This window comes from Puntigrus tetrazona, chromosome 23 (assembly GCF_018831695.1).
Source record: "Puntigrus tetrazona isolate hp1 chromosome 23, ASM1883169v1, whole genome shotgun sequence".
NCBI classification, from domain to species: domain Eukaryota; kingdom Metazoa; phylum Chordata; class Actinopteri; order Cypriniformes; family Cyprinidae; genus Puntigrus; species Puntigrus tetrazona.
The window spans coordinates 17,498,602-17,520,555 of record NC_056721.1 but is presented as its reverse complement, the minus strand read 5'-3'; the positions used below and the strand labels follow the sequence as shown (position 1 = coordinate 17,520,555).

The window sequence follows — 21,954 nt, the reverse complement described above, 5'->3', positions numbered from 1 at the left end:
TCGCCGTTATTACTGACAATCAAAAAGGACACAATATACACTACGAGGAAAAATGTAATTGTACAAAGAAAAGGCAAAATAAACTAAAATAATTACTAAACGAACAAAATATGACCTAAAAACTAAAATGCTGATACAGCTGTAGCTTAAATAGACAAGCCAAAAAAGAAAAATAATCACGAAATGCAAGCAAAAATAAAAAAAAATGTGCTAAAAGAACAATGCAAAAATAAAATGGTAGAGCGAATAAAGCAAATGATCAGTGAGAAAAATAACATTTATAAAATCTCATCAGTGATGCTCAAAATAAAACTAATTATTATTATCAGTGATGCCCAATAAAAGTACAGTATGCCCTATAAGCAAAAATAAAATATAAATCGATTACTTTTATTCATGCACAAAAAAATAAAAATTATTGTTAATTTATTCATTTCTTCTTCAAGTTGGTTCTTTTGTGATTAATCATTTTTTGCTTTAATATTAATTGCATGTGAAAATATAATTTTTATTTATTTATTAAGGCAATAGATGAAAATACAGCACGTCCCACAAAATATCATCAATGAAAAGCCCACTGGTGGATGAAAATTCGTAACACATCCACAAAGGAGGATCAAGAAGCATTAAAACATTTTTTAGAGGCAGATCTATTCAATAGTTTTTGGTAGCTCTGATCATTATTTGAGATCAGAAAGCCCGTGTTAGAGGTGCAGAGAGGTAAGCTGTGTACGGCTGAGCTGTCAGACCTCATTGCTGTATGACAGAGGACTTATTATGTTAACCTTTGGCCTTTCCCTCGCTCCTGCTATCGCCTGCCATCTTGTCCTCGGCGCACAGCACAGGGCACTTCTGTGTGACCGCTGTCTGAACAACCTGTGCTAGAGCTTTTCGCACGATCGTATGTTTTAGCGCCCCGTCTTATTACATGCGGTTTCATTTTTCTAAAGCATTAAGGCATGTCAAAGTGTTATTGTTTATCTCGGCGTTAAAGATGAATGGCGGGGCATCGAACCGGCTTTGGGCCAGTTGTCATGAGCAATACATTTAAAGATTTTAAGCAAAAAATAAGGTCCGACAGCCTCGTCTAGCGGTTAAGAAGACAAGTTTGGATTTCGGGTTGATATTTTAGACTATTGCACGGATTTAAACGCGAGTTGTCCCCAAACACTGTATCCTCGTTTGCCCTCCGAGCCAGACAAGGCATCCCGCCTCGGCTCGGCTGTATTCTTAACAAGGTAATTCCCAAGTCAATCCTGCTAGCATGGATTGAGAACCTTATTAGTCTTGACAGAGAGGTGTGTGTATTCTGACATGGAGTGTGCGCGCATCTGAAGCGAGTGTGGAGATGTAGTGTGTGTCAGCTGGATAATTGAGGGTTGTGTGTGTGATGCCATCTCACCATAATTGCTTGAGCTCACATGGGAGACCCGACCATGTCAAAAGCAACAAATTGAGCTAGCCTGTGTGTGTGTGTGTGTGTGTGTGTGTGTGTGTATGACACCGAAACCGTGTCACTACTCACGGATCAATCATGTCTTCATCGCTCTTCCTGCTGTGAGTCATTTTATCCTATTTCAAAAATAGGTTACATTCAATCACACCACAACATATTGCCATCTTTAAATAAAATTTGATTTGATTAAAGGCATAACTCATCCATGAATTAAGTTTTAATCATTTTTTATCATATGTTTTAATGTAAGATTAGCACTTAAAATATTAGTTATGACAGAGTAATAATTGATTAATAATTATGTTAATATTACAAATATGACACATATTACTTAATATTACTTATAATAAATATTAATTATATTACAAACAAGAACTATTATTATTATTATATTTTATTGACTATGCTGCTGTCCTTTCAGTTTTCTTATCTTTGTATTACTGTCACTATTTCCTTAATTAAAAATATAACAGAAAAAAATTATATTAACAACAACAACAGTAATAATATTTATTATTTAGTTTAAATATCATATATAACATTAAACAGTATTAAAAAAATTATAATTGTTGTTACATGTATAGTAATAATTGTGATTATATCATTTAATATATCATTTATATCATTGCGTTAATCACATTATAAATAATAATAATAATATTTTACGAACTATGACTATTGACTTCCCAAGTTCTTTTAAAGCTTTTATGTGTTTGTGTAACTCCCTACTTTCTTGATTAAAAATGCAAAACAACTTTTTCAAGCTTACTTTAAAAACCGTTGTAAAAACAGGACGAGCAAAAGTTACATTACATTACGTAAAAAAGCACATGGTTTATAATCAACATAAGGAGGAGTAAAAATTACAATATGCTATTTTTTTTGCTGATCTATGCTTTTAACTGGCTATTTCATACAGGTGATGTTTAACAAACCATAATTTAATTTACCAACAGACCGATTTAGTTTGAAAAAGGCAAACAAAAGACAAAAGGCAGGACCAGCTTTGGACAGTTATCCATTTATGTAGATATGCTTTTGACAAAATACAATCCATAAATAAAATCCCGACAAATAAAAGTATCAGGATTTCCTGAGTGTACTCTTATAAAAACCAAGCCTTGCATGTCTATGATCCCATTCTCAGCACTGTTACAGATAATGAAATACTCATAGTGGCCTGTAATATGAAGCTTGTTCAGTACACTGGAGTGCGACTCGGAGTCCTGGAATCAGATGTAATTGGATGGAGAGGCTAAAGATGAAGCGGCCCGTGAAACCCAACACACAGATGAGCTGCTCTCTATCCGTGATTCACCAACAGATTCTGTTCAGAAAGAGAGACAATGAAGACATTTAATAGTCTAATGTAAATTAATAGCATTACAACAATGCAATTAATAGTTTATCAATTACAATGCGTTTTTATAAAACTATGCATACATTATGCAATTAATTAAGCTATATATATATATATGTATATATATATATATATATATATATAGCTTGCTTTGTATATATATATTATATATATATATATATATATATATATATATATATATAGCTTAATTAATTGCATAAAGTATATATATATATATATATATATATATATATATATATATATATATATATATATATATATATATATATATATATATATATATATATATATATATATATATATATATATATATATATATATATATATATGATTAATAAAGAGGTCACACAAAATTTATTTTTAGATGTTGTTTGAACACCCAGTGCATGTGTGTATGTGTTTGTGTGTGTGTTTAATATATATATATATATAAAAAGGAGTTTCAGACCAAGCTATTCTCCGATTCTGGACAATGTGACAGTTTTGGCAGGCCTCTCCCAGAATTATACAAAGATGGTGTTTTGTCACAGATCTGCCCTGAGTCATCGGTCCAGCGTTATTTGGATGCCAAAGCAGAAGCAGACAAGAATTACTGAAATTAAGAGATCGAGGTGCCTTGTTGTTGGATGTAGTAATAAACATCGAAATCACCATTTACTCCTGACATCTAAGCCACAGTGGATTATGTTTTACATAAATGCATCTATTTTCACTATTTGTGATCCAGCCTTACCTACAAAAGAAGTTTGTTTTTTAATTATATATTTGGAAATCGCATTTCCTAATAATGTGCTAGTATGCTTTTTTAATGATGAATGTGGCTGAGGTTTAGTGTGTCATGAGAATGAATCATAACACCACGAAAAAAAGGGGCGGGTTTAGCAGTTCATTAGCATTTAAAGCAGCATGCACCAAAATGGATTGCTGTGAACAGATTTGTTAAGGTTTTGATAAGGTAAGGTAAGGATAAGGTAAATAGTTTATTTTTACACTACGAAATTTTTCATCCGAGTATGTTGTTGTACTTTTTATTAAAGAATCGTATCAAGTTGTGGAAAATGGGTGTCTGATGACCCCTCTTAAGGTTTAATTTGACAATTTATTTTATTATCTTTTATTTTGTAATCACAACACAACATTTCTTAATGCATGACATTTAGGAAATAATGGTTATTAAAAATAAATTAATCCTTGTATCCTGAGAGGATGAGCAATGCAATTTATTTTATTGAATTTCCTGAATCAGAACAAAACAGAGCATTCAATGTGCATAAGCATTCAACCTAAATCCAATATAGAATAAAGTCAAAAACCTTCATTTTCTGATTGTCCTACACATTAAATTACAATTTTCAAATTTCAACATTAAAAATAGAGACATTAATGTTAGTCCATGCTAATGTACAAACTTAAAGGTGGACTGTTCTTGCGTCTTGTACAATGTAGGTCAAAAACACAAACAAAGGTCAACGCTGTCACTTCATGTTAAACCCTGCGATACATTTATGTCAGTGAGTCCAGTGGTGATCCTAAATGTTGTAATTCCTGATTGTGAGGACCGACTGTAATATGAGACTGCTCTGCTTGCATGGTGATCTGTAAATCCTCGGTTCCAGTTATCCACCGTATTTATAAGTATTTAATAAATAACTCCATGGTGTATTTAATTCCCATTTAGTGGACTTCTGTGTCCAAAAATGTGCAAAAACATCATTGGACAAGGTTTTCACAATGCAGCTGTCATTGTAAATGACAAAAAGGGTTTTATACGAGGTAGCAACAGTAACTAAGGAGGACTGGGCTTACTGATAGGTCAATTGGCACCCCTAACAGCTTCTACAATTTTTATTTAAATTTTTACTATAGTTTTTAAAGTTGATCTGAGTATCGAAACCTTTCATTAGTAATGAATGACTTCCTATTTCCCTGTGCTATAAATATGATGTGACACAAAGGCCTATTTCTCTTATCCACTCTTTAACATGGGAAAGACAAGAGAACACCCTATTTAGATGTGTCTTAACCTTCAGAATTCATAAGTAAAAAAATGTCTCCAAAGCTCACGTTTACGGATAGGATAAAAGAGTGGCATCTTGGTTTCACAAAGTCTCCGTAACAACCATCAGATGCTATCTACATGCCAACAAGCTGTTTGGGAGGCATGCAAGGAAAAGGCCTTCTCTCACCTACTATCATAGACGCCTAAACGTAGACGTCTGTATTAGGACTTCAACTCGGACCACGTGCTTTGGTCAGATGAGAGTAAGATAGAGCACTCTGGCAACAAACACTCCAAGTGGGTTTTGCAGGAAAAAAAAACAGGTATAAGGAAAAGCACCTCATACCCACTGTGAAGTATGGTGGAGAAGCTGTGATGCTGACGGCCTGTTTCTCTTCCAAATGCCCTGGAACCATGTTGGGGTACCTGGCATCATGAACCTACATACATATATCTTAACTATAAGTCTAAAACCACAATGTAGCCTCCACTGTTTATTTAAAAGCACAAGCACAACTACTAGGTGATGCTCCTGCAGGGATGATACAAAACTTGGCCAAAAACAATATTTTGAGTGTTTACATTTAAAAAAATAAAAAATAAATCAGTAGTCACCGCCATCACTGCCTATGGGGCTGGGGCCCACACGAGCGAGGGGGTGGACTACATTGCATGGGTAATCATCACCCACTAAAGGTCAGGGCCCTTAATTCCAGTCATTCAGAGGTGCTCCATACATTACAGTGGGTGTGTGCCAGGGAGGAGGGCAGGAGGAGATGGAGGGAGGACAGGGCATGAGAAGAGGAGGGAGGTGAAATGGGAAACAAAGAGAATCAGGCGAAAGGGAGGACGTTGCAATGACATCACTCAGATTCAAAGCAACCCACATAACTATTATTTCTGAATGCTGGCCTTGACCTCTGAAGCTCTTCGGCATACATGTAGACAAAGCAAAGATGCTGCAATCGAAGAGAGTGGAAGTTAATTAACGCAACCTGTCAGCAACACCAAGGGCCAGTTTAACCTCAGAGGATTTATGTTTTTCAACCCAGAGGTACAAATCAGCCTGGGTCAGGAAATCTGCAGCATTGATACCAATTACTGTGCATGGTAAAATTGGCTTCCTGGACGGGTTAAGGGTTTTTGGAAAAGAAGAGCTCATGAAAAAGATGTAGCCTACACACATGAATAGAAGTTTCTTCAACTATGGACACCTTTGGCCCTGGACTTGGACTTTTAAAAAATAAACTCACTTTCACCACAATCTCACTAACACAGTCCAACACTAGACATACAGAAGAATGCTTACATTTAAGTTATATAGAATATTAATATATTAAAGTATAATTATTATATATTTTATAAGTATAATTTTTGAAACCAATGAAACCATATTTTAGGACATAAAATGTAGGAGAAACCTATAAGATATGGTGTAACATTGCCGAGGTGTTTTAATGTGACCTTTATGCAACAAAAGAAAAAATAGGGGGAGGAAATCGCTTCAACCCGCCACACATAAAAGCACTCAAATACAGTACATAAGAAATATACTTTTCATTTACTAAAGCACACTCTCTATAAGTAACACAACCTACATAACCGAGTATCACAAAGAAGCTGCACAGCGGTGGCCTTCCCCAGCTTTTGCACAAGGCCACTGTCAGCTGAGCAGGCTTGTATATGTTTCAGTTCCTTATCGATTGAACTGTCTTTCCCTGTGGTCGAACGAAGCCAAAGCCAGTGTTTGTGCAGAGAATCAAATTCTGATAACCCTCCTGAGGACCTCCTGGATCAAAACAGGGAACTAACTGGTGGTGGAGGGAAGGCTGAAATAAGAGTGTGGGATATAGAGATAATTACAATAGGCCCAACATTGAGACCCGAGGAACACCGACCGCACCAACTGTGCCAATGTGCTGTATTGACCTGTGGTTGATGGCTGTGTGGTGAGGAGTGGGTGTCATAAAGGTTGAGAGCTGAGAAACGTATAACACAAATAAGACAGCTGATAGATCAATATCACAGCTGTGACGGACTCCTCACAATGCACAATGCCTGAAGGACGATTGCTGGCAAGAAATAAAGAGTTTAAGTGTAAATGAGTCAAGAGTTACAGAGTGAGATTGATTTTATTCGTGCAAAACAAAAAACTGCAGTATGATGGCACAAAGAAAGACTCAAAGAAAGAACAAATCTATATTAAAATGTGTACACACACATATATATATATATATATATATATATATATATATATATATATATATATATATATATATATACACACATACAGCATAATAACACTATAGTATAATAGCACAATAAGTATATTATAACGATAAAGCATAAAAGCTGTAAATTCTATATTCAACTTAATGCTCAGTAAAGACATTTATCTATATAAAATATATTTAATACAATTCGCTAATAAAACAATTTAAATGAAAGCAAAATAAAATAAAAAAGTATAATATAACCCATCAGATCGATGTGTGAATGCAGCTCCATGGTTAACAAACTAACAAAACCCAAATTTAAAAAGTAGTTGGTTTTTGTTGGGGCATTGGGTACCTTTGATGAACCTAAATAGCAAATTGGATGTCCACCAAAGAAAGTGATGTAACCTACAGAAACAGTCGGGCTGACGTGAGCTGCTGCCAGTGTCTCGTTTTCCTCTCTGAGGTGTTGTCTAAACTCCCCTTTCCATTAAGGGCAGAGAGAGACAGCTGCTGTCGCTGCGATGGCAAACAAGAGAAAGCAGATGAAGAAGAACGATCAAACAAGACAAACAAACAAGGCCGAGAGGGAGCTAGACTCTGAACTCTGCAATGAGCAGAGCACATGAGGGGAAAAAAAGAGAAAGAAATTGCCAGCAGCGACAGTGAGTTCAATCTAGGAGCAAGTTCTGCTGATTTTAACTTTAACTTGGAATGTGCTGCTCTCTGATCTGTCTGCTCCTTTCATTCCGGCGTCAGATAAATCACATAGACACGGGTAATCAAATATGCGAGAGGAAGTACTCCACAACACATCTGGCATAAAGCACGTCCTGAATAAGACATTTAATGAGCCTGATAAGAGCTGATCTACCTCTTTCTCACTTCACCTTTCATTAGGCAGGAAGTTTCATTGAGGTATGTAAATTTTTTTCAACCTGGACAAAATACTTTAGAGGTCTATTGAAACTGAATGTGAAACTAAAACGCGAAACGAATAGCCAACAAAAGGTCTAGTCACACCAAAAGCGTAATGAATATTCATCAGGCTACATTAAAACTAAATTAACTTTCGTGAAAATAGGTGGTGCTAATCAACAAAAAAAAAGGATCATAGTGTCCACAAAAATATTAACCGTTAATACTCTTTTCAACATTGATAAGAAATGTTTCTTGAACAGCAAATCAGTAAATCAGAATTATTCCTGAAGAATAATGTGACAGAAGTAATGACGCTAAAAAAAATAAATCAATGAATGACATTTTTAAATGTATTAAAATAGTAAACAGTCAGAATATTGCCGTTTGTACTGTAGTTTTGAGCAGATAAATGCAGGCTTGGAGAGCATAAGAGACTTCTTAAAAAAAATATATATATTATAAAAATAAATAAAAATCCTACTGATACAAAACCTAGACCTTAGTATAGAAAATATTTTACCAATGCTTTGGTTTATGCCTACTTTTTCTGTTCTAAATCTTGTCCCCAACAAACATTTATTCCATTTGTTGTGTGAATAGGCCTAGGCAGTTGTTCATACAACCGAAGCTGATGCTGAAACAGACTGCACTCTTCAGAGCATCAGAACATGTGGAAGCCGGAAACACACACGCACACTTTATCTTTCAAACACAAGCACAATGTCAGTTACTTTCTTTCACAAAAGGTCAGGCGGGTTTCGTGACCCCAAGCTCCCCGGCCACTACATCATGTCTGGTGTGACAGGACATTGTGAGGAAGAACGAATATATGCATGACCCCTGCCCTTTTCATCTCTGGACATAAAGCTAGAAATGCCCCTTGATCTAATGACATCATCACCTAAAAAAAAAGGTCTCATCTAAACAGAACGAAACACACTTCCAAAATCTCCCAAAAATACAACGTAACTACTATAACTATGAAGCGCAAGAGGAAACTCTACATTTTCAACCTGCTCAATAAACAATATGAGACTATATATATATAATTTCACAGTGGTTATATGTATCAAAAGGTAATTCTGCCATTTTGTTATTTTTTCATGACCATTTTCACCACTGTGTAATTTTCATCACATCTCAAATAATGCATTGTGGTTAAAAGCTTTCTTTGGTGTGAATTACACTTTAAACATGCCTGAAATTAAATTACCAACTCCTATTTTTTGCTAAGGCTAATGTATGTTATGGATCCTAAAGTGTGTTGTGGGTAACAAAGCAAGTAAAGCAATGTCATATTCTTTCAAGTAATTAGTACACATTACCTTTAAATTTACATAGTAACACTTCTCATGAAAAAGTAACGCAAATAACACAATTAGTTGGCTTTTTATTGCATAAAGTTACTTTCAAAAGTAATGCATTACAAAATAATAGTAATAATTATGTTACGTTACATTAATTTTAGTTAATTTTATGGAAAGTAAATCTGGACAGGGCCTACTTGTTTGCTTTTTTATATATATAAAAGTATATATATATATATATATATCTTATACAAATGCCCAAATGGCGCACTTGAAGTAGTTGTCAGGTTTATGCACATATTGCAAAATAAAATAAAAATATTTTAGTTTCAGCTTCCCCCATCTGCATTTGGTCTGGTCTGAATTGGAGATCCATCATATCAGTCATTTGACAGGCAATCTGGCACTCAAAGAACAAACCTCTTACCACCGGTTGTAGAAAGGAGGGGTAAAACAAGAAAGAACCGCAAAAACAAAATATCCCTGTACTTGCTGGAAGATGGGATTCACTCACTTTTCACAAAATGCTTTTTCAAACGAGAAGCTACTTCTTCCGTACGAATAGTCTGGATCACAACAAGCTTATTCTAAAAACAAAAAAAGCAAACAAACCCCTATTTGTTGTAGGTAAAGAAACCCACAATTTGGTTGCTTTCCTTATGATGTCTGATGACAACTGTGAAAAAATAGATAGTCTTTGAAGCCTGTCCGTGGAGGTACTTCAAACCTGTCTTTGTGGATGGAGTGATGGCCGGTCCAAATAATATTTGCCGCTCCTCCTAACAGCTTCAATAGAATAAAACAGAGGAAAGAGCTTTTGGAGACCAGACAGACAAAGTGAACCGCCTTGTTCAGCTGCCAAATGGGAAACAGCACACGGATGCTTTTGGGGTAACAAAGCAAGAAAGCCATTCCTAATGCACTTTTATCACACCTGGAGTGTGTTGAAAAAAAAAGAGAGTCGGCTGCCGTGTTACTCAGTGAAACACACTCACAAAACAAGAAGAGATTCTATAGTTCAAGCCTTGAAGCTGCTTTTTAGCAGAACAATGTCTGTCCAGTCGGTGGACTTGGGGTTATCAGAAGGAAGGCACAGTGGTGTAACTGCGGCTCCGCTGCAGGAAAGGTCACATCAGCCATTGTGTTTCAGGTTCTTGGCCTCAGGTTCCCCGCTGACTACAGCTTCAGGGCTTTGTGACGATGTTCATAGGCCATGTGGCACGCCTGAGACAAAATGAAGCCTTCAGAATAGGTCTGATATGCCGTTTGATAGCGCAAAGTGCAGACAATAGCGATAGAACGATTGGTGGGGAAGCACAGAAGCAAGACACAAGAGAAGAAGTACAGATTGAAAGATGAATGGAGAATTACGGCTACAAAGAGCGGTGAGCCAAGCATGTAGTCAGGCTTTCTTGATTTGATCTTTTTGTATTACAAGCACCGTGTATTGTATTGGTTCCAATATCCTTCTACCGCAAAAAAAGAGCTTCTGTAGGCACAAATTGAATCTATTTTCGCAACAAAGGCCTAACAACACACAAACTGCTGTAAAGATTTAACTCTAAGATATAAACCCTATCAAAGATTTTGATTTATGCAATTACACTGAATGGGGTCTGAAGCTTTCAAACTTCAAAAAAGGCACATAAGTACCGAAAACTATCATAAAAGTGGTCCAACTTGCGAGCTACATTCCAAAGTCTTCTGAAGTCATAAAATAGCTTTGTGTGAGAACAGACTGAGATTTAGGTGGTTGCTCGAAATCTTCCATCCGCACTTCCATCACCCTATAAAAAATAATTTAAAAAAAAAGTTTATTTCATACTAAGTATACCTCAAATCCATTAACATTTATGCAATACATTAATGCTCATTTCTTAATATTAAGACTAAAATGTGTTTTAATATTATTATAAAATATCATACGTTTTGTAATATCTCTGTATAACAACAATCTTTAAATGCAAGATATTCTTCAGTATATCTTTGGCTGGATTTCAACACAACGTCTGCACAATTAAAGCAAAAAATCGGTTGCTCCAATTTTGCAAACTTTAAGTATATACCACTTTAGTTGACCAAAAGTACAGTTGCAGGGTATTTTTTAAGCACATAAATATGTTTTTGTAGTACTTAGCAGAAAGTACAGTAAGGCCCTGTCCACATGAACGTGGCCATTTTCAAAACCACAGCTTTTTCTATGTGCTTTGGCAGTTTGTCCTCAAGCAAACACAACAACAGGTCACTGAAAGCAAAAAACACGTTGAAAACTTCTGCCAGGGTCAAGATTTTTCAAAACTTTTGGGTTGGATGAAGAATCTGTTATTAAGCCCTTCTTATAACATTGTTTGTATTTTTTCATCTGCTTTCAGTATTGTTTGAACAACGTGAAGAGTGATTACTGATTTGTATTTTCCTTGTATCGTTTTGCATGCTTATTTTTTTCCTCCCCTCTCTCTCTCCTCTGACTTGTCTTGTGGGAGTAGGTCTACACCTGCACAGTAGTTGAACATCCCCAATTAGGATAATCACCTGTTTCTTATAAATAGTTAAAAAGAGTTGTACCTTTGTTTGTTATTTGTACCTGATGAAGACCTGATGGTCTAAACGCTGTAATAAAATACAATTAGAAGCAGTTAGTTTATTGTATGCTTTTCTATAATTGATGAACTAACCCTTAAAAACTCATTAAAGTATAGATCTGTTATACACACAACAATATTTAAATAACATGTTTGTGCATTGGTGACTTTACATTTTTGGGGAAAATTATTAAGGTGTTCTTGATGACGCTAACATAAAAGAAAAGAGTTTAAGAACCATTAAAAAAAAAAGCAAAACAGTCAGTAAAATAAACCTTTCTGCTTTTGTGTATCCTTGATGGGTAAGAAGCAGTAATGTTGCCGTAATCCCTTTAGCCAACAGACAGCAGCCAGTAAAGCGCGGCAGTTTCTAAAACCCATCTGAGTGTTTCTTCAGCCTAGATCCACATGTTCAGCTAATCAACAACACAGCCACTTATCTTAGTTAGTTTCCCCACAAGATGAAAGATTACAATGAATTTTAATGTACTCCTTCCAACAGCTTTGATGCCTTAAATGAACGAGAGCTGTTACTCCATGCATATATGTTGCGTCTCCAGGGCCGAATACATTAACACGTGTAATTGGGTCCCTGCAGCAGTGCACCTTTTTGATGTAAAGACTTTCAAAAATGGAAAGGCAATGGTCTCTGTTGTATGTGTGTGTATATATATATATATATATTAAAATAAAGAGCAAATCACAGTTTTCTAGTCCCCCCCCAACACACACACATATTTCTATAGATGTGCAATAAAAATTAAATAAAGAAAAAGCCCTTCCATCCATTTCCCTCAAGGTCTTTCTTTGCGTGGCCGCGTGAAGCTTTTCGAGCCATTACCGCAAACAAGATAATCCTCGCCATCTATTATATTGTGTAAATGTGCTGCTGGAACAATAAGTTTGTTCTGAACTCAAACCACTTTAGCATGGCACTTTCGGAAAACTTTTCAAATCTGTGCCGCCAACAAACTCGCCATTATACTTGATGTTGTTTGCCAATGCGAGCTCTATTATTTCAGAACACAAAAGGAGGAGAGAAAGGGAAGCGGCTGCAAAAAAGAAAGATAATGGTGTTCGCTTTGATTGGTTCCTTCTAACACAGGCGGACCGAGGATCAATTCACTTTTTGAAAAGAGGGGAAGGTTGTTTACAACGAAGGACCTGCAGCAATATGAAAATGAAATCAATAATCCCACTGTGAAGAATGGATGGATGCAGGCTCGAGGCGTCTGGTCTTACATGAGAAAGGGGCAAAAAAATGAAAGGCAGAGATTGGGAATGATAAGCCTTGTGCCTGTCGTTGAGCACTGAGGTATATATAAATATATATTTTTTTAGCAGGCCGGTAGAAGCTGACGTATGCGATTAGTTAAACAGGTTTACCGTCATGAATTATTCTACACCGTTGAAACACACACACAAAAAAATAAATATATTGTGTGATTTCTCTGAATAACAGGAGAAAATATTTACACACAAAAGTTATTCAATCAATTCTCAACAAGATGATTTATTGAAAAAAATATATTCAACAAAAGTGAACACATTTGCATTATTGACTGATGAAATGTAATAAATAAAAAACTTGTAACTATGGAAAAACTGATTATATTGCAATTCATTTAAGCTACTAATTTATTCCTTTAAATGTATTAATTTATTTATTATTAAATTTATACATATTAAGGTCAGTTTTTCTGTCCCCAAATTAGATTTTCTTTCCAAATGCACTAAAATATGCCTTTTATCTCACTTTTTAGCTCAGAATTGTTAGATATAAAATCACAACTGCAGTTCTTAAAGTCAGAATTGTGACTTCATATCTCGGAAGTCTGACTTTATAACTCAATTGTGTTACATAAAATAGCAATTCTGACTTTTTTCTTGTAATTGTATGATATAAACTTACAATTGTGAGTTATAAAGTCCAATTTTGAGGGGAAAAAAATGGATACTTTGTCTAAATTGCTAAACTTCGTTCTCTCAACTCTTACTTCATAACCATATACCACACAATTTTATATCTGGCAACCGTGTTTATTTCTCAGAATTGCATGTGTTTATTTCGCAATTCTGACTTTATCACTGAAAAAAAAAAAAAAACGCACCTAGCTTTTTAAAAAAATTTATTCAGTGGTGGATACTGGCTTCCATACTAAAATGAGGGACAAGTTCAATGCACAAACTGTTACATTTTATTGTGCAGCTGTTGTGTGACATGTACAAAAAAAAAGTAAATCCCAGTCAAAAGAAGACAGTCACATCTGAGCTACCTGCCTTTAGCTTGAGGGATTTGAATTAAGCTAAGAGGAGCTCTTCACACTATCGGTCGTGCTTCAATAAGCCGCGTCAGAATTGTGACGGGTGATTAACAGGTTGCCGTGTACGGATTCTCACATTCTGTAACAAGGGCTTTGGAAGAAGCGACGGTCCACAGGGACAGCGGACCTTGTAGATGTAATGACAATCAGACTTCATCGAACGAAACACAAATGAATACTACTTGCTTTGTCGATAAATGCTCACTGTTTCTTCATCATTGCAAGTAATTCCCAAAGAAAACCGTTACTAAACTCATCAAAATTTAGCTACTGGACTGTTTCTATGGTACATTTAGGACCTTTTTGGAGTCCATTACCATGTCTATTACTGATCCACCAATCAAAATGGTTCAAAACCCAAAGTTTAAGCAAGATCAAAGCAGAATCAATCATCGCACATCTCTAAAACATACTGGAAAAGTTGCTCAGCCAAGCAAAGTTTTAAACTGACCCAAGAGTCAAGTTCTTGTTATTGTAAAGGTATATTGTAGTTATAAAACAGGACAAATCTTCGGTATCTGGGGTGTTTTTTAGAACTTAACCAGAGTCAGTGACATTGGACTGTTCAATGATTCAAAAAACGATAAAACTTCATTGTCCAAACAAAACACTTTTGTCATCTAAGCTGAAAATCGTTCCGAGCGGCTGCCCTCCTACCTTGACCCAGTCTGTCTCTAGCTCTCAGATAATCCTATTTTCAGTTTCATTAAAAGAGCTAAGCAGACAATGTATTGGTCTGCACAGATCACACACAATAGAAACATCTCATTTTCATTGAAATGTCTGCCGCAGACTTATTTTATGCAGTATTTATTTGAACATCTTCTTAGGTGAAGCTTGTATTAATGATTTGTTTGTGGACCCTGGAGTCAACGCCAGTCGTTGCATTTGTTTCTTGCTCTACATCCAAATAAATAAGCTGTGTTGCAATAATCCAGCAGCACTTGATCTGAGAGCTTGCGTTAACACACAGCTCTGAGTTGGCACGGCGGGGGTCATGGGAAGGCCTCGGAGCACCTGGCAGCCAGTTCCTTTCAGCCAATCGAATGAAAAGAGGTTCCATCTCTGGGCCTCACTGGAGAAATGTAGCAATACACTTTGTGATCTGACTCAAGTGTGTGGTGATGGACGGCAAAGAAATGATGGGGCACTGGTTTGTTAGGAGCTGAAACTTTGTTCATGCACGTTTCCAAACTAGCTATACCTTTGTGGAAAATCTGCTTAAAAATGCTCCCTGTAATTTACCAAGAGTCTGCCTTTGAGAAGAAAAAAAACTAATAAAGCAGGAAGTTACAAGATGTGCAAATAAATGCGCATTATATACATTGAATTTACCACAATTAAGGAGTGTTAGGTACAATACAAAGCAGCCTTGAGTAGCATATGCTTTAAAACAAAGGTAAAAGCAATGGTAAACTAGCGTTCAAATAATTCAATGCAATAGTAATAAAATAATAACAACAATCATTTACAATTAATTAAACATTTTATTAATGTATTATAACACTATTAAATAAATTATATTTTAATAATATTAACAACAACAACAACATTTAGCAATTTTATTCTTGTTATTAAATTTGTTTAAATAATAACAATAAAGTTACATTTTACATACTTCATTAAATATTAACACATAACATAGTATATTGTAGTAACAGTAGTAGTAATAATAATAATAATAATATAATAAAATATAGTGTCTAATTAATGATTATAATATTATTACTATTAAAAATTAATTATATTTTAATCATAATAATAACAACAATAATAATAATCATAATAATCATATACTGAATTATTAAAAAAGCAGTTTAATTTATTTTTATTAAAGTTGCAGTGTGTAAATTGCAACCAACAAGTTCTTCCGATAGGAAAAGTCTGAGACAGAGGAGATAGCCAGCAATGAGCTTTCTTTACAAATGTAAATTTGTGAATTATATTAATTAATTATTCAATAAATCAATGTGTTATTGCAAATATTATTGTTTTTACTTGTTCATCATTGATTGTCAGAGCAATGATTATTAAGCAGAGCACCCCGCAAACACTTCCCTACCTATATTGACATAACTTATAATATCTCAGAGCTCATATGAGTGCTGATGTAATTCTATATGTGGATAGGTGCTGTGAAACATCTGTTACAAGAGCACACATCGGCCTGAACTGTCATACGCACTTCAACACACACACATACACACGGGGCATTAGCCCTTGAGCCTGCAGTGATGCTGATGGCAGAGCTGGGGCTTTGGGGGGCAAATTTAGCGCTGGGAGAAACAGCATTAAAAGTTTTGGGCAGCCTCTCAAAAAGTTCAGCCTTGACACAACAGACCCTGCCGCCCCACAGCATCAATCCAGTGCCAGACACGCAGGGCTAACTAGCCTATTCCCTTCTCCCACTCTCTCTTTCTCTTCCCTTCCATCGTGGTGGGTTTTTTTTATCCCTTCTATATCTCCTCCCCTCCATCTCTCCTTCAGCAGTCGCCCACGAGCCCCTCTCTCTCTTCTTCCTCTCTTCTGCGCTAAATGCAAGGGAGCTCAAAACATCAATCACCATCAAAGTCGGTGCGTCTAGCCTTGGCCGTAAATGAGCGGAAGATCCCGGAGCAGGCTGGAGCGTGCAGGACGGAGGAATCAGCCAATCTTGGATTCATTATCCCAGACAATACCCAGAGAAGGGTTGGATGCCCCCTTCAGACGGAGAGCGCGGGGTGCGCTCCAGGCACAAATGGATCGCCCGACTCCCGCTCCTTCTCTCAGTCTTCCCTTTATTCCAGGGCATGCAGCCTTCCCAAAGTGAAGTGTGTCAAGCGCAAGAGAGAGTTTCTCTAATAAGGACTTCTATAGCTTCAAACAGTCGTCTGGAAACTGCTATGATGAGAAGATTTGGCTTTGATCTATGCTTAAAATTGGGATGAGCAAAACTATATATTTACAAAATTGACTAGCTGGTGGGTTGGCTGGAAATCTAGTCGGCTAATCAGTCGCCACTAATCACTTTCGGCATTTTTAAGCACAGGAAAATTAGGCTGGTTCATCACCGCTTAATGTAGGAAAAACATTAGATTTAAATTAAGTAAGAAGTGGAAGAACAAAAACAATTAGGCTCAATTTGATAGGGATGCGTGCATACTTTAAACATACATATTTATTATACACAAATACTTTATATTTTAGCTCAATTTTTTTTTCTTGCAATCAAGACTTAAAAACGGTAGTTCTATGACCGGTGAAAAATTTAGTTTTATATTTAAATAATAGTCTGTAACAAATACAGTAAAACAGTAATAATGTGAAACATTATAAAAATATAATAATAATAATACATTTTAACCTTTTATTCTTGTTAATTTATGAATTATTATTATTATCATCATCATCACTACTATAATACTATTAAAGGTAGCAGCAGTAGGAGTAGAAATAATAATAATAATAATACATGAAATTATTATTGAATTTCTTTCATAAATGTAATATAAATATACATATTATGAATATTATTAGCTGTAATTAAAACATTTGCAGTTCATATTTTATTTATTCTAGTTATTATTACGTCTTAAGGAAGCACTGGCTCATTAACACAGGTAAAAATATAAATTTGTACACATATGCATTTTAATACTTATAACTAGATATAATTACTATTAAGATACGTTACTATCAAGGCTTAAAAACAGTAGCTCTGCGCCCATTCAAGTCTTGATCAAAATTACAGTAAAACATATAATATAATAATGTTACATTTAATTTTTTATATAATTTACTTCAAAAATGACAAGCCAATTTTTAAGTAGGCACGTGATCCTTCAGAAATCATTTAAACAATGATTAAATGCTCAATAAATTTGTTGTCTTATTATCATTATTAAAATGATATATTATTACTAATTTGTATAACAGTTGAACTGCTTCTGAAGAATCTCTACGTCTACAACGCCCACAAGCTCATTCAGCTTAAATGTAAATATGATTCCTTGTATTAAAGCCGTATTTAGTGAAAATCATTGTATTAAATACCACAGCTTTCGGTATGTATAATTGCAGGAGTCTAATTAAATGCAGCTCGAGTATAACAAAGTTGACTGTGTTATATTTCACACCTCTATCAAGCAAAGTCTGTTCTATAGTACTGACAGGTAACAAGTGTTGTGCTAAGAAAAATATTATCTAGAGGTGACTCACTTCAGCAAGTGTTACTTATAATATAAGCTGACATGTCTGTCATTTAAAGGAATTATTCACTCAAAAAGAGAAACCTCTGTCATCATATACTCACCCCTATGTTATTAATAACCGGTTCTATTTGCCATTTTCTCTAACATAAGAGAAAAGATATTTCATGTTTTTATGGTTAGAATGCAATTATATGAGCAAAAATTTCTGTGAGGGAAAAAACGCATTTAAGTATTAAAATCAGTGAAAATCTTCTTCTGCTGTACAACTGTACGAAAAGGAATCATTTATATGTAATATATAAGCTTTATATGTAAGATAAGAATTAATATTTGTGTTCAACAGCAACAAAAAAAGTCACGCAGGTAAGGTGAAGTAAATAAAACATAACATTTTGGACAATGCTCACTTCCTAAACCTCACAAAAAAAAAAGGTAAAACCAAACTCTCTTTCCAGCAGATAAAGACATACTTTACACTCCTGCCTCTGGTCGACAAAGCGAACAAATATCCCAAGGCTTTGTGCACACAGAGAACAAAGTTCGATTAGCCAAACGAATACCATTGATCTGGATTTTGTGTTTACCACCTCCTGCTTTTGTAGCAACAGCTACTCCCTGCTTATGTGAAAAGTTGGACAAAGACGCAGCACGAAACTGCACGCGCACAAAATTGCTTGATCAAACTGCATCAAAAACCCTTTTATCAACATTCTCAATTCAGAAAGACTCAAGGCGAGAAAAAAAAAAATTAAACTGGCCAAGCATCAAGGACGTTTTCGAAATCGTATTGAGTACCAGCGCTGCTAAGTAATAGCAATTAAACAGAGTTCAAATCAACAGTCGACACTTTCATTCAACAGTTACAATGCAGCACGGATGAGTGGAGGTGAGGGGAACGAGGAAGTGAGAGCGATAACCCGTCGGCACGCCAGATCCACATCCTGGTACCGCGAGCCGTTGCCATAGCAGTGATTATCACACACTCCCTGAGTGCAGCGCGTATTAGTGAGCCAGCAACCCATCCACACTCTTCCTCGCGACTGGGGGTGTGACGGAGTGGAGCCATTATTCTGCAGTTGCCTGGCTACAACTGAACATTAAAAGTAAAACTCCTGGAGAATTAACACCTTAAAAAGGACACCTTTACCTACAGTGCCGCAGAGAGCGCGCGCAGACCAACAAGAAACACCGTTGTGATGGTGAAGTCTGAGAAACGACCGGCGACTGAAACCCAGGTACATTTTTTAAAGAGGATAGTTCACCCACGACATCGCTGACCGACCCTGATGTCTTGATTCCAAACCGTTTTATCGTATTGTAGAACACGCACAAATGAAGAACATGAAAATTCTGATATTTTGGATTCCATTGAAAAACAATATTTTTAAAAAATATATTTTTTGTGTTCCACAAAAGGGAAAAACAACATGCATTTTTGGGAAAACATGACAACAAAATTGTTAAACTCTACCTTTAAGTCCACATTTTGTCAATCAATGTTTCTGTGTCAGTAGCTATTAAAATTTTCCAGCCTCTCTTTCTGATCTTCAGGAGGCGTTCGCACTGACAGCGATTTATGACAGTAAAATAACTAGAAAGTGACTCACTTTCAAAGAGGTTTGAGGCGACATGAGCTATAGACCATTGGCGAGAGATCAACTCTATGCAAATGCACCGCAATTCAATGTGGATGCCAATGGCCATTTACATTTTTATTTATGCATTTGGCAGACACATTTATCCAAAGCGACTTGCAGTGCATTCAAGGGATAAATTTCATCAGTTTTTGTGTCCCCAATGAATTCCATCCATGATCTTGGTGTTTCTAATGCTGTGCTCTAACCAATTGGGCTTCAGGAATGCCTACTAGCAACGGAAGCTTTTTTTGTTACTGTATAAAACGCAATTAATATTCATTAGTAATATTCAAATTTACACTTTTTTTGCATTAGAGCACACAAACTCTCAATTATTTCGTTAACACGTCATACTATTTTTGATACTTACAAGACATAAGCTATAATACATTCAATTAAAAAAATCTGTTAAGCATTACGTTTTTTTAAATTACCAAAAGTTACACAGTATTTTTAAAATGCATCCTTATTAGATATATTATTTACTTATTACCATATATACATTTTTAGTTGTTAATTTTAAGTTTCGGCAAACATTGTGAAACACTTAACAGATAATTTGTTAAAATAGATTTAAATAATTATGAATATCATGAACATTTGATTTCAACAAACAATTGCTTACCATTTCAAATAACTAAATTTCATTTTTAAACTAAAGTAACTAGAAAGCACGTTAGTGCAATATTTATATATTTTCTTATTAATATTTTATATTACTCATCTTTCAATCAGTTTTTCAAAGCCTATTATACTGATGAGTTGAACTTTGACCAGTGTCACAAATGCTTCTACACAAAAACATTACTCCTAAATCTTATGGTTTCTTACCTTCTTAGCTGCATTGATGCATTGCATGTACTCTTTGGCCAGATCTGAGCACTGAAGCGTCTGCTCACGGTTCTCTCTATAGCAGTTCAGGATCTGAGCTTGCAGGTTCGAACACACCGGCTCCACATTACGTGGCCTGTGAAAAAGTCAAAGGTCAGTAAGAGGGAACCACGCAAGCATAAGTGTTTATCTAACTTCATCTAACTGCAAAAGCAGAGGGATATTGCTGTACACATCCTGACAGTAAATATGTTATATGAAGCGCAACCAAAAAACAAACTCAGCTGTAAAATACAGTCGCATGACTCACTCATTTCCTTTCCTCCCTCCCTCTCTCTCTCCCTCTCTCCCACCCCTCCCTCAATTCCGCTCTTCCTGTGGATGGTTTAGTAGAATGAATGAATACGGAGAGACAGGTTAAACTGAATTACCGGCAGAGTGGATATTCATTAATAACACCAGTGTCAAGAGTGGCAGTGACTAGAACAACTATGATAAATAACCCAGTGAGCGGGAAGGAGGTGGAGGGGGTGAACAGACCCAACAACCTCCTCGGTACATCCGTACAGTAGACCCTGCAGGCAAAAAAGAGCAGCAAATAACCTGTCATTTATCCTCACTTCAGACAAACACCTTCGCTCAAGCTAATAACGTGACTCCGAAGGGCCATTGTTGAAATGACGTTTATTGACTCATATAATGAATGCGCCGAGATCTGTGCAAGAAATTGGTACTAAAAGCCAAAAATGTGTTTATAAAGCAGTATAACCAATCATGCTAATCATTCTCAAGAGTCGATTTGAAAGCTGTTGTCATTTTTTTTTAATATACAAGTTTGGATAATGTATGTGTCAATCAAAATGTATTTTTAAACTAATAAACTGCAACCACAAAAGGTTTAATATAGAGATTTATCCATGTAGCTAAACAACCTGGTTGTCAAGTTAACAAAATACTGACAACCTAGTTGTCACAAAATATAATAAGTAAAAATAAAATAAATATTGTTTGTTAAAAGTACAAATTTTAGACTTATATAGTCAAACTAACAGCCAAATTTACTAACTACGTCACACTAATCAAACTAATAGCATGGAATCTTTCTGCTTT

The 21,954-nt window shown here is 35.5% G+C and overlaps 1 protein-coding gene across 2 annotated transcripts in view; it reads right to left on the bottom strand.

Annotated features, from left to right (window-relative positions):
- Nucleotides 1–2,457: 2,457 nt before the first annotated feature.
- The window catches only part of chchd6a (coiled-coil-helix-coiled-coil-helix domain containing 6a), a 56,837-nt gene continuing 37,340 nt past the window's right edge, over nucleotides 2,458–21,954 (bottom strand). For both annotated transcript variants that reach the window (XM_043225214.1, XM_043225215.1), the window contains 2 exons: nucleotides 20,845–20,980; nucleotides 2,458–2,783 (listed from right to left, as the gene is read on the bottom strand). In XM_043225214.1, the coding sequence (XP_043081149.1) occupies nucleotides 2,760–2,783; nucleotides 20,845–20,980 (160 nt within the window). In that variant the 3' untranslated portion in view covers nucleotides 2,458–2,759. The remainder of the gene's footprint in view (nucleotides 2,784–20,844; nucleotides 20,981–21,954) is intronic.